This window comes from Diospyros lotus, chromosome 6 (genome assembly GCF_014633365.1).
Source record: "Diospyros lotus cultivar Yz01 chromosome 6, ASM1463336v1, whole genome shotgun sequence".
NCBI lineage: Eukaryota > Viridiplantae > Streptophyta > Magnoliopsida > Ericales > Ebenaceae > Diospyros > Diospyros lotus.
The window spans coordinates 46066556-46080975 of record NC_068343.1 but is presented as its reverse complement, the minus strand read 5'-3'; the positions used below and the strand labels follow the sequence as shown (position 1 = coordinate 46080975).

The window sequence follows — 14420 nt, the reverse complement described above, 5'->3', positions numbered from 1 at the left end:
CTGTAACCTAAACATTTTAATAAATCACTTGCATTGCGAGTGACTTCTTTTGTCAGTTTCGTTTGTTGGGGACCATATGCAGTAGGTAATAACTCCATCATAAATGTGGGGAAGTCTCAGCCTCCTATAGGAAGTTCATTAGGCGAGTCAAAAATTTTGTTCTTAAGTGAATTTCTGGTTGTGGCAAGCAAGGGCTTACCTTGCTAAGTTACTATAGGTGAATTTTTGGGTGTGGCATGCAAGGGCTTACCTTGCTGAATTACTAGTGTCATATGAATTTCTTGAAATCTTTTAAAGCAATAAATTCTTGTTAATGTGAAAAATGTTATTAATGCCAAGCCATTATGTTTGATTTGCTAATTTATCCACTGCCGGTCCCAAGCCCGGATAAAGGAGGAGGGTTGTGTTAGGTAGCCGACAGCCAACGTAAAACTTAGTCGGATCCAAAACATGAACTCTAGACAAATTATGAAAAATCGTTTGGGCGTGGGCGTAACCCTTCATAGCGACGCGCTACACTGCCCCTGTGTAGTGACAAGTGAGCTAGGGCCGCTGCATCGGCGCCCGGATGTAGTGATAAATGAGCAAGGGTTCCCGCATTTACTTGGACGGATGTGGGTAAAGAAGTTAGTCCAAAATCAAAATCAAAATCAAAATCAAAATCAAAACCAAAATCAAAATCAAAACTAAAAACAAAATCAAATTCAAAGTCAAGGCCAAAAACAAAATCAAATCTAAAGTCAAGGCTAAAAACAAAATTATAGATTAAGGATTGGGTCATGGAACATAGGAACATTAACAGGCAAAGCTATGGAAGTGGTGGATGTGATGATTAGGAGAAAAATTAATATTATGTGCCTTCAAGAGACGGGATGGGTAGGGAAAAAAGCAAAAACTTTATCAGAAGCGAGATATAAAATATGGTACACAGGAACTGATCGAGCGAAAAATGGAGTGGGGATTATTATGGATAAAAGCTTAATAGATGAGGTAGTGGATGTCAAGAGAATAGGGGATATGATTATTATGGTGAAGATTAGTCTAGGAAGAATGACTATGAATATTTTTAGTACATATGCACCACAAGCGGGGTTAGGTGATGAGATAAAAGTAAAATTCTGGGAGGACCTAGAGGGACTCATACAAATGATATCAAGAGGAGAGAAAGTGATTATAGGAGGTGACTTAAATGGGCACGTGGGTAGAGACGGAAACGGATATAGAGAGGTACATGGAGGGTATGGATTCGGGGAAATTAATAATGAGGGTAAATCTATCCTAGATTTTGCTATGGCATATGGGCTCATTATAACCAATACTAGGTTCAAAAAAGGGGACGAACACTTAATCACATATAAAAATATCACCTCAAGCACCCAAATAGATTACTTCCTCATGAGACAAGAGGATCGGTTATGTTGTAGGGATTGTAAGGTGATACCGAGAGAGTGTTTGACTACTCAACATAGACTTCTAGTACTTGACGTCCAAGTAAGAAATTGGAAGAGAAAAAATCACATAAAACAAAATCCAAGAATCAGGTGGTGGAATTTAAAAGGGGAGAAACAACTAATCTTCAAAGAAAAATTAAGGGGTAGAAGGGAATGGAATGGAGAAAGACAGACAAATCAAATGTGGAAAGAAATGGTTAATGCTCTGCGAAGCACAGCAAAGGTAGTCCTTGGAGAGATAAATGGTAGAGCCCCTAACCTTAAGGAGTCTTGGTGGTGGAATGAAGAGGTACAATTGAAAATTAAAAATAAGAAAACTTGCTATAAGGCAGTATATCAATGCAACAATGAAGAAAATCAAAAAAATTATAAAGAAACAAAAAAGACAGCAAAAAGAGCTGTTAGTGAAGCAAGGTCAAAAGCATATGAGAATTTATATAAACGACTTGATGCAAAAGATGGAGAAAGGGATATATATAAATTAGGTAAAGCAAGAGAAAGAAAAACACGGGATTTAAATCAAGTGAAATGCATAAAAGATGACAATCAAAATGTTTTAGTAAATGAGGGAGCGATTAAGGAGAGATGGAATGAGTATTTCACAAAATTATTCAATGATGGTGGTGACACAAGAGTTAGGTTGGGACATCTTAGTAACTCCGAAGGGAATGTGAGCTACACATTCTATCGACGCATAAGTTCAAATGAAATAAGGCAAGCATTAAAAAAGATGAAAAATCATAAGGTAGTGGGACCAGATAATATACCAATAGAAGCATGGAAATGCATGGGAGAAGAGGGCATCTCCTGGCTAACGCAACTATTTAACGCTATCCTTAAATCAAAAAAGATGCCAAATGAGTGGAGGAAGAGTACTTTGGTTCCTATATACAAGAATAAAGGAGATGTTCAAAACTGTGAAAATTATAGAGGAATTAAGTTAATGAGTCATACCATGAAACTCTGGGAGAGAGTAATAGAGCAGAGGCTCAGAAAGGAAACAAAGGTGTCAGAAAATCAGTTTGGTTTCATGCCTGGTAGGTCAACAATGGAAGCTATATATTTACTGAGGTGTCTAATGGAAAGGTATCGAGATCATCAGAAGGACCTACATATGGTGTTTATAGATCTAGAAAAGGCCTATGATAGGGTCCCTAGAGAAGTATTATGGAGAGTTTTAGAGAAGAAAGGAGTCAAAATAGCCTATATACAAGCACTTAAGGACATGTATCATGGTGTAGAGACAAGGGTCAGAACATGCGGAGGGGATACTGAACCATTTACAACTACAATAGGACTGCATCAAGGTTCTGCACTAAGTCCATACTTATTTGCCCTAGTAATGGATGAACTCACTAAAGATATTCAGACAGATGTGCCATGGTGTATGCTATTTGCAGACGACATAGTGTTGGTGGATGAAACAAAAGAAGGAGTGAACACTAAGCTTGAGTTGTGGAGAAACAATTTAGAATCTAAGGGATTTAAATTAAGTAGAAAGAAAACAGAATATATGGAATGCAAATTTAGTAAAAATGTAAGAGTGGATGATGTTATAATAAAATTAGAAGACCAAATCTTACAAAGAAAAGACCATTTTCGATATTTGGGATCAGTGATTCAAAAAGATGGAGAAATCCACGAGGATGTCGCACATAGAATTAAGGCAGGTTGGCTAAAATGGAGAAATGCATCGTGGGTGTTATCTGATGGTAAAATCCCATTAAAATTGAAAGGAAAATTTTATAGGATAGCTATAAGACCAGTCTTGTTGTATGGCTCAGAATGTTGGGCAGTCAAATACCAGCATGAGCAAAAGATGAGTGTAGCGGAGATGAGGATGTTAAGATGGATGTGCGGACATACAAGAAAGGATAAAATTAGAAATGAAGTTATTCGTAATAAGGTAGGAGTAGTGCCAATCGAGGAGAAGATGAGAGAGACTAGACTAAGATGGTTTGGTCATGTGAGAAGGAGACTAAGAGACGCTCCTGTGAGGAGAGTTGATGAAATGGAACAATTAGTCACAAAAAGAGGTAGAGGTAGACCCAAGAAAACTTTGGGAGAGACATTAAAATTTGATATGAAATATATTGATCTAAATGAGGATATGACAAAAGACAGAAATACATGGAAATCTAGAATTCATGTAGCCGATCCCACATAGTGGGATAAAGGCTGGATATGTTGTTGTTGTTGCTAATTTATATGGATGAATATCTTGTTGATCAATTTAGCATTTTTCTATCAGTTGAATCTTTCAAGTGCTTCTACTGTCTGCTGCTTACTGTTTACTCTTAAAAAAAAATTGTGATTATACTAAATTTGGATCATTTTGTGCAGGGAAAATAAAAAGCCATTTCTTCTTATTGATTTCTCTGACTTCTTGAAAATAAATGTGTAAGAAACTTTAATTTGTGATTAACTTCTCATTGTTTGTTTTGTCTAAGTTATCATTCTTTTTGGTTAACATTTATAGTTTACCTTTCCTCTTCCAATCTTCATTCTAATGAACATTTGCTAAATTTTATCCAAATTGTGTTGCAGATACGTTCTAGGTGGCACATTCTTACAACTATGCAAATTGCTAAGCCTTGAGGAGCACCCCATTGTTCAAAAACCTGTAGACCCTAGCCTTTTCATTCATAGATTTGCAAACCGTAAGTACTTGCTGGGAGAGTCACATAGCTCTTATATTTGATTGTCAAATGGATGCCCACGAGGCATATTTTCCTCATGTCTGATAGTATACCATATTTACGAGTAAATTTCATTCATAGAAGCAAAATGAAGGTTGTTTACTTCCAACATATGAAGATATATTCATTAGATTAGAGAATCCTTGATAATATATTTGAATTTAAAAAATTCATTACAATCTAGAAAAGGAAAAAAAGTTCATTGAAAAAGTAGAAAGGGTACAAGAAATGAGAAATATGAAGAGAAGCAGTAATGAAAATATTTTCGCCTAAATTTAGCTATTTTTGATGCATTCTTTTGTATTCCATGTTTATTATTTTGCATTGTTCTTTTGTCTCATAAGGGATTTAACATCTTCCATCTCTTTAAAATCCAATTGGGATATTTTCTCTAGGATTTCATGGGAGGGGTTCCTTTGCCAGCATTGACTTCAAATTGGCTCTTCATATTTGTTGGTGTTCTGATCAGTCTGTTGTTAGCTGTCACCTTTGTCCCATCCTCCCCTGCTCTCTCCCTCCTTTTTTCTTTCCCACCCCTCTGCAGTGATTCACCCATTGTTCTAGCCTTTGATCATTTTTGCATCTCTATTTCCCCTTCTTGTTTGACTCTATCCATAGCCCATGCACTCTTTATTTCTAGTAGGTAGACTCCCTTCCTTTTTAAACCCTAACCTTGCTCTCTTTCTTAAACCCTCCCCTTATGTTAGAGATGTGTAGCCTGATGTGATTTATGACACCAACTTTGAGCTGGCACGGGGTCCCGCTTGTAATTGTAACCTTCTCAAAGATAGTGAAAGAAACCCTAATGCGGCTGTGGACGTATGCGTTCTTTACCTAACCACTTAAATTTTTTCTTTTGTGCCATGCGATTTTGTTCCAAGTTTTCTTTATCGCTGACGCTTGATGCTTTCCCTAACAACTAGTATTAGAGCCTCGTTAGGAAAGAACAATGGGAGCAATGGTGTCAGAAAAAGGGAAAGTTAAGATTGAGAATTTTGATGGCAGACATTTCGGGTTCTAGAAGATTTAGATTGAAGATTATTTGTACTAGAAGAAGTTACAGCAACCCTTGCTGGGAAAGAAACTAGAAGGGATGAAGCTAGAGGAGTGGACTCTGTTAGATTGCCAAGCACTTGGTGTCATTTGGTTGACATTGGAACAAAATGTAGCATTCAACATTGTGAACGAGAAGACCATAGCAGATTTGATGAAGGCGTTATTAATTATGTATGAGAAGCCATCTGTGTCAAACAAAGTTTATTTGATGCGCTGATTATTCAATCTGATGGTGGGGGAAGGTGAATTAGTTACAAATCACATCAACAAGTTCAATGTAATTATGACTCAATTGAGTTTGGTGAATCACAGTTGATGATGAAGTCAAAGCATTAATTCTATTATTGTCTCTATTAGAAAGTTAGTTTGCAACAGTGACTGCAGTGAGCAGTTTGTCGAGGAGTATTGAGTTAAATCTAGATGATGTTCGAAATTTGATTCTTAGTGAGGATATTTGCTGAATAGAGTTAGGTGAACTTTCTGGTTCTGCTTTGAGTATTGAAAGCAGAGAAAGGAGCCATCAATGAGGTCATAATCAGGGCCATGGCAATCAAAATCAAAGGGAAAGGGTTAGTATAAAAATCGTAGAGATATCACTTGCTGGAATTGCTATAAGAAGGGCCACTTCATGAGTCAGTGTAGGGCACTGAAGAAGAAAAAGAAAAATCAAAACCAGTATGACGAGTCAACAAATATAACCTTTGAAGAAATCGCTGATGCCCTAATTTGTTTTGTGGACAGTCCTATTGAATCTTGGATTCTAGACTCATGTTTGTTGTTTCACTCTACTCCACACTAAGAGTTATGATATGACTGCATTGTTGGGAATTTCAAAAAGGTCTATTTGAAAAGCTCTATCTTGTATATAATGAACCTTTGGACATTGAGGGGAAAGGTGAACTTTGCGTAAAGACTGCCCACGGAATGCAATGGAAATTGCAGAATGTTAGATACGTTCCACGTCTCAAGAGGAATTTGATCTCCATGATTCAAATAGATGATGATAGATGCACAATAGTATTTGTAAGTAAATCATTGGCGATAACGAAGGGAAATATTGTTGTGGCATGAGGTAGTAAGGTGGGAACTCTGTACATGACTGCAGAAAGTAAGGACACAATAGTAATGACTAACTGTGGTGGTTTGATGCTATAGAGCTGAAGGCTTGGGCACATGAGTGAAAAGGGAAGCAATCTGCTTAAAAGTTTGTTGACTTGATCTATGGGAAACATAAAAGAGTTAATGTCTTAAAGGCTGGAAGGACATCAAAGATGGGAAAACTGGAATTAGTGCATGTAAATGTATAGGGACCAACCCTTGTGAATTCCCTTGGAGGCTCATGCTATTATGTCACCTTTATTTATGATTCTAGTAGAAAAGGTATGGGTTTATTTTCTGAAAAATAAATCTGATATGTTTTGGTACTTTTAAAAGGTAGAAAGTTGAAGTCGAGAATTAGAATGGTCTGAAGATCAAATGTTTGAGGTTGGACAATGGTGGGGAGTACAATAGCCAAGAGTTCAAGTCATTTTGTTCAGAAAATGAGATCAAAATGATCAAGACGGTTCCTGGAACACTAAAACAAAATAGTGACACTAAGTGGATGAATAGAACCTTGAACGAGCGAGCAAGGAGCACGAGAATACATTTTGGATTGCCGAAAGCATTTTGGGTAGATGTAATTGACACAACAACTTACCCATAAATTGAGGACCTTCAATTCCATTGGACTTCGAGATACCTGAAGAGGCATGGACTAGAAAGGAGGTAAACTTTTCACATCTGAGAACCTTTGGTTGTGTTTCATATGTGTTCGTAACTTTTGACGACAAAGATAAGTTTGATCCTAAAGGCTAGAAAGTGTTTCTTTATTGGTTTTGACTATTTTGGTTATTAACTCTGAGATGATCAGACTAGTGTTATGTCCTAGGTTACTTAAGGGGATACTATTGTAATTCTCAAATACTTATGGTAGAAGAAGTAATAGATTGTGTTAAATTAGTGAGGTAGTGGCAGAGGTTGTACTCAAGTGGTTATTGCTTGAGGGGCTAGTACATTCCATCTCGTTCAAACAGTTATGCCCATGATGGGAATTGCATCAGCTATATAAGCGACCTAATCATTCGGTTATGACAATCTAATGAATGTTCTCTGATTATTGCATCTTCTTTCTCTCTCTCTTATCTTTTTCTCGATCAGAGCAATGATCGAGCATAACAATCAGATCCTTGGGAGCTGACACTTTGGTATCAGAGCGGTGTTCTTGGGTGTAGTTGAGTTAGGAGATAGCAATAACATGGCCGGCAAAACGAGAATGAAACAAATAGAGACCCAGCTACAGCAAGTATCAGCGATGATGACGGAGATGTAGGGAAGAATGGATAATCTAGAATCCTCCATTGAAGCAGGCATAAACGCTCGGATTGAGCAGGCGATGGAGAGATGGTGGGTTGAGAGTTGAGAGCAAGGAGCTCTGCTTCGGGAACAGATGATGGAGCAAATGCAGCAAATCATGAGGGTGTTCGCGTTCCCACATCCGATATGGCTCTCGCTGGGATTTCCCCCGAGGGAGAGGACGAAACCCATTCTCTCGGGTGCGGGTGTGGAGCATGCACCAGGGGGAGCATCAGAATTTGAGTTCGAGGTGGAATGTTAACTTTAGGACTCTTAGATTATACCCTTAAGCAAGAAAAACCCTCTCATATGCCCTCTCCAACACTTACGAATGCAATGGAAATATAAGAACAAAAAATAAACAACAGAAACAAAAATTAACAGAATGTAAAAGGAACAAACACACCGCACAAGAAGACTAAGAATTATACTGGTTCAGGCCAATATTTGGCCCTACATCCAGTTGCCCTAGGCGCACAACAATCCACTAGAAACCAGCAAATCAAATGCAGTACACAGTCCCAACAATCCCTCTTTCTAGCGCTCCCAAGTACAACCTTCCCAAGAGATTACACAAGATTGCTCCAAGATCAACTCTCACAATCTCTCTCCTTTTCTCTGCATTCAAGCACTCAAGGGATTCTCAATAATTAGAATGAATTGGATATCCGAACTGGTGCCTTTCTCCTCTATTTATAGAGGTTTGGGGCGCTGGCTAAGAGGGTTTATTTTAAACCTATACAAAAGTCTAAAATGCCCCTTATAATGAACATAAGAAAAAACATCCTACATTACTCAGTCTCTCGGGCGAGCTCCTTCACGGGATTGCATGCATCATTTCTTCTAGATCCAATTTGACTCTATGCAAAACTCTAACACGGAAGGAGTGGTAGATAACGCGTGAGATAGGAGGCATGGTATACTAGTTAACCAATTGCAAGCGAATTTTCCTGCTCCTAAGTTGGAGATTCTGCTCTTCGAAAGGGAGAACCCAAGGTGGTGGATAAGACGTTGTGAAAGGATGTTTGCATTTTACCAAATACAAGAACAACAGAAGGTTACTGAACAAGCTTAGATAAACTAGGGATAAATACTAAGCTTTAGGGAATCAGGTGAATCAAATCAGTTCCACACCTAGCTATGATACATAATGTGTTTAAAGAGACAGAACTATCCTAAAATCTAGGAACTTGAAATACAAATTACAACAACAGATAAGTGGAGAAATTTTGGGAGAAGATTTCTCCTAAGTTTTCTCCTAATCTTTAGTAATAGATACAACTTTATCTCCTCCTAATATTTAGGGAATAACTTTAGCAGATTTTCCTCCTTTTCGGATTGAGCGTTATCAGATTTTCTCCTTTACTTTTGGATATATCTCCTCAACACTCCCCCTCAAGTTGGTGAATAAATGTTTTTCATTCCCAGCTTGCCTCTGATTGCCTCAAAGCCTTGTTTGTTCATTGCTTTTGTGAGAATATCTACCTCTTGTAGACTTGTAGGAATATGCACCAGATTAATGCCACCACTTTCAATCTCTTGCTTTATAAAGTGCTTGTCAATTCTTACGTGCTTCATCCGGTCATGTTGAACTGAGTTGTTTACTATACTAATGGCGGACTTGCTATCACAATATAGCCTTGTAGGTTTTGGTTTTTGATATCTTTAAGTCTTTCATGAATTTTTCCAACCATATTATCTCACATATACCTTGAGCTATAGCTCGATACTCTGCTGCAACACTGCTTCTTGCTACTACACTTTGTTTCTTGCTTCTCCATGTCACAAGATTTCCCCGTAGTTTTGTGTAATAATCGGAAGTTGATTTGCTGTCTTCTAATGAGCCTGCCTAATCAACATCTATGAACCCTTGAATTCTTCGATCTTCATTCTTTTTGAATAAGGTGCCCTTACTGGGAGACCCTTTAAGATATCTTAGAATGTGATAAACAACATTTAGATGTTTCTTAGTGGGTATATGCATGTATTGGCTCACTACACTCACTGCATGGGTAATGTCAAGTCATGTAAGGGATAAATAAATTAACCTGTCCACTAACCTCTGGTATCTTCCCTTCTCTATTGCCTTCTCTGTCCCATCTTCCTTCATTTTCCAATTAGGTTCTAGAGGAGTATTGGCTGGCTTGCACCCGAGCTTTCCGGTCTCCTTAAGAATTCCTACGTGTACTTCCTTTGAGAGATAAGAATACCCTCCTTACTCCTTGCTACTTCCATCCCTAGGAAATACCTTAGTTTCCCGATGTTATGATTAGGAGCTCTTAGAAACTGATTCAATACTTAAGTTTGCTAATCTCTCTTAACTCCTCACCTGGAAATCAAATCCACAACAGAATATATAAGTAAAAGAGCAATCAAACCAAACAAGAGGTGCAGAATTATCCTGGTTCGGACTGCAAAAGGCAATCCTACATCCAGCCTTTTCTCGAGAGACAAATCCACTAGAAACCGCTTGAACAAGAGTACAAGAACCTTCCTTCTCTCTTTCACACAAGTTCTCTGCCTTCTATACAAGAGAAGATCAAGACAAACTTTCCCTCTAAGCCTTTCTCTCTCTCGACAGCCTCACTAGTATTAAGAGAAAACAGTAGAATGATTTGTTATATCCAACTTTCAGCCTCTCGCCACCTATTTATAAACTATAGGGGCGGTAATTACAAGGCTAACTACTTAGCCTATACAAAAGACTAATATACATCCCTCATAATAGAATAACTAAGTTAACTAATAATAATAATAATATCATCCACGAACTCAATTAGAATAGTCTTTAGACCATTAGTTGCATGTTTGGTGAATAGTGTATGATCATATTGTCCTTGTTGATATCCTAGCTGATTTAAGGTTGTACTAAACCTTTTAAACCATGCTCTAGGGGATTGTTTCAGCCCATATAATGATTTCTTTAACCTGCAAACTTTCCCATCTTCTTCAAAACCTGGAGGTATTTTCATATAAATCTCTTCTTCTACGCTTCCATTGAGGAAAGCATTTTTAATGTCTAACTGATGCAATTCCCAGTCTAAATTTGCTGCAAGAGATAACAATACTCGTATAGAATTAAGTTTTGCAATCGGTGCAAAAGTTTCTTCATAGTCTATACCTTGTGTTTGAGTAAAACCTTGGGTCACTAACCTGGCCTTATACCTCTCAATGGCGCCATTAGATTCATGTTTTACTAAGAAAACCCATTTGCTTCCTACTACCTTTTTGTGTTTGGGTAGGCTTACCACTTCCCATGTGCCATTCTTTTTCAATGATTCCATTTCTTCCATCACAGCCATTTTTCAGCTTGGTATTTGTAATGGCTCATTAATACTCCTCGGAATGTACACTTCATCCACCATAGCAGTGAAAGCCCTGAAATCTGGAGATAAATGTGCACATGTCACATGATTAGAAATAGGATACTTAGTGCTTGATCTTACCCCCTTCCTCCAAGCAATTGGAATGTCCAAATCATGTAGATCAGTTTCTGTTCTGTGTTCCTCATTTCCTGCTGTGTTTTCTGTCTTCCTCCACCGTTTCAGGCATTAGAATTCCAGACCTGTCATTCTCTCTAGGACTAGAGCCTTCCTCCGGGGTTAATGCATGGCTTTGCTTAGATTCTAGGGTCTTTCTCCTGGAATACACCTGAAGTGGTGGCTTAGGCATGAACTGGTCTGAATCATCTCCCCCTTGATTAGTTTCATGAATTGGAGTCAAAGGAATAACTGTCTCAGGCAAGAAAATGCTAGCATTGTCACTGTTTCTACCTAACTCTGCACTAGGATTCTCCCCCTGCAGAGTAGTGTAGTAGAACTGATGCTCGAGGAAGTAGACATCATATGACACAAAAAATTTGTTAGTGCTAGGCAATAACACTTATAACTGAGCTGAGTAGGAGAATATCCAACAAATACGCATTTCAGAGATTTGGGATGCAATTTGGAGTGATAATGATGGACAAAGGCTGTGCAGCCAAAGATTTTTGGGGACAAAGAATTAAGCATGCGAGTGAGAAGAGGATAGGAGTCAAGAAGAGTGCTCAAGGGAGTTCTAAAATTGAGAACCCGAGTTGGAAGTCTATTGATTAGGTAGGCAGCCGTTAGAATGGCTTCCCCCCCAAAAGGAAGTAGGAACTTGGCAAGTAAATATCAATGTCCTAGCAGTTTCAAGTAAGTGTCAGTTCTTTCGTTCGGCCACTCCGTTTTGTTGAAGAGTGTAGGGGCAAGTACTTTGATGGATGATACCCTTCTCATTCAAATAGGCTTCAAAGTCTCTTGAAAAATACTCCCTTCCATTATTTGATCAAAGGATATGGATTGAGGTTTGAAAAACATTAAGAACCATTTGGTAGAATTTTTGGAATACTTTTGAGAACTTCAGATTTTTCTTTTAACAAGAACACCCAACATACCCTAGTATGATCATCAATAAATGTGACAAACCATCGGATATTAGTGAGATTTGGTATTTTTATTGGTCCTCATACATCACTATGCACTAAATAGAATGGTTTAGTGGGTTGATAGGATTGAATAGGATGAGAAGTGACTGTTTGTTTAGCTAAGATACATTGTTCAGAATGAAACAACTTATCCCATTTATTGATAAACAAATGGGGATACAAGATTTTTAAGTATCTAAAGCTTGGATGGCCCAAACGGTTGTGCCATAACAAAATGCTAGAATCTGAAACAGTAGAGGGCAAAAAAGGTGTATGAAACTTAAGCAAATTAGGAGTACCAGCAGCCTTCTTCATATAATATAGACCATCTCGTCCCTCAGCATTGCCAATCATCTTCCTTGAAGTTAGGTCCTGAAATACACAGAGTCATTTGGAGAGAAAATTACTTGACAATTCAGGTTTTTAGTAATCTTGCTGATTACGGATTACATTTCAACTTAGGCACAAAAAGAACTGATTTTAAACACAAACCAGCAATGAAACTGAGCCTTCTCCTTGAGCATAAGAGATGGTACCATCTGCCATGGTTACCTTCACTCCTCTATCACTTTGTTTGTAATCCACTAATCCATTTTGTGAGCCGGTCATATGATCAAAGGCTCTAGTATCCACAATCCATTCATCCATATTTACCAATTGAGAAAGATGACATTTAGGAAAATTACCTTGTTTGGCAAGAGAGGTTGTAGGGTTTGATACTTCCTCTAAATTTGACTGTTTTGTAATGCTGGTTTTATTACAAAACTGTTGCAAGAACTCCAGTTGCTCTGGAGTTAAGAGTAAAAGGTGCAGCTTTTCTTCCTTCTCCGGCAGTGTCTACAGCATATGCCGCTTGCTGTCTCCTTTGAATTTTCCCCTTCCAATTGGTTGGCTTCCCATGTATTTTCCAGCATGTATCTCTTGTGTGATAGGGCTTGTGACAATGGTCACACCATTGCTTTTCCTTTTGAGATTCCCACTGGGTAGGTGCTGTTTTTGGATTGGAAGCAGCTAGGGATGAACTGTGCAGAAAATTAATCCTAGAGAGAATAAAATCGTATATTATTTCCCTTGGATATGATATCAATATATACACAAGACATCTACATGATGTAGGAGTCTAATCTAATCTATTTTACAAGATATTTATGTTATCTAAAATACAAAAAATTTATCTCTAAAATTTAGGAGAATAATTAGAACTAGATAATCTTATCTCCTATAATTTAGGAGTCTTCACGGCAGTCCTCTTTTTGAATTCTTCTTTATCTTCTACACTCCCCTCAAGCTGGGCTGAATATATTATTCAGGCCAAGCTTGGTATTTAGCTCATCAAACACTCTTCTTGGTAGTGGCTTAGTTAGAATATCTGCAACCTGGCTATTTGTGGAAGTATAGTTCAGTTGAAAAACTCCTTCTAACTCCTCTTTAATGAAGTGCCTATCAATTTCGACATGTTTTGTTTGGTCATGGTGGACTGGGTTTTTGGCAATACTGATAGCCGATTGTTTGTCACATAATACTTGTATTGGTTGTGTTATAGATACCTTTAACTCTTGTAGCAATCGTTTTATCCATATACCCTCATAGAACCCATGGGCCATGGCCCTAAATTCAGCCTCTGCGCTGCTCCTAGATCATAGTTCTGAAAGGCGCGAGGCGCAGCGAGGTGCAAAGGGTCCTGGAGCCTGAGGTGCGAGGCGCACGAGGCGAGGCACGCCTTTGCGAAGCGAGGCGCACCTTTTAGAAAAAAAACTCATTAATGTATCAAGAAATAGTAGATTTGTATTTTGGGGGTGGTAAAATCGTTAAATCCTGAGTTTGTACTAAAATCAAAATTCGATTTTCTTATTGTTATGGATTTTGATTTTTTAGATATTTTTATTGAATCCAAATGGGGGTACTTTCTTATTTACATTTATGTATTAAAGTAAATGGAAGGTAAAATATGAATAAAAGAAAATGTGGACATTTACTAAAAATGTAAATAAGTAGTGATGTATACATGTTGAAATTGAGAAGAGGGGATGCTGGAGAGGAGAGAAAGAAAGGATGCAGGCAGGATGCAGGCGCGGGTTTCATGAGGCGCGCCTCTCGCCTCAGCGCCTCACCTTGCAAGGCGAGCGCCTTGCAGAAACTGCCTCACCTTAGCCTAGGCGAGGGGCCTTGCCCCTAGGCGTGCCTTTAATAACCATGTCCTAGATACCACAGATTGCTTCTTACTGCGCCAAGTAACTAAATTTCCCCAAACAAATGAGCAATATCCGGAGATTGACCTTCTATCACAAATTGATCCTGCCCAATCAGCATCACTGTAAATCTTCACCCCTCGGTTAGCAGTTTTCCTGAACATTAGCCCTTTGCCTGGTGTCA

The 14420-nt window shown here is 38.2% G+C and overlaps 1 protein-coding gene across 6 annotated transcripts in view; it reads left to right on the top strand.

The window, feature by feature from the left end:
- Positions 1 to 14420, top strand: part of LOC127803852 (transcription factor IIIB 60 kDa subunit-like) — a 123170-nt gene that overhangs the window by 9467 nt on the left and 99283 nt on the right. For all 6 annotated transcript variants that reach the window (XM_052340431.1, XM_052340429.1, XM_052340428.1 and 3 more), the window contains exons 7-8: positions 3795 to 3851; positions 3999 to 4111. In XM_052340431.1, the coding sequence (XP_052196391.1) occupies positions 3795 to 3851; positions 3999 to 4111 (170 nt within the window). The remainder of the gene's footprint in view (positions 1 to 3794; positions 3852 to 3998; positions 4112 to 14420) is intronic.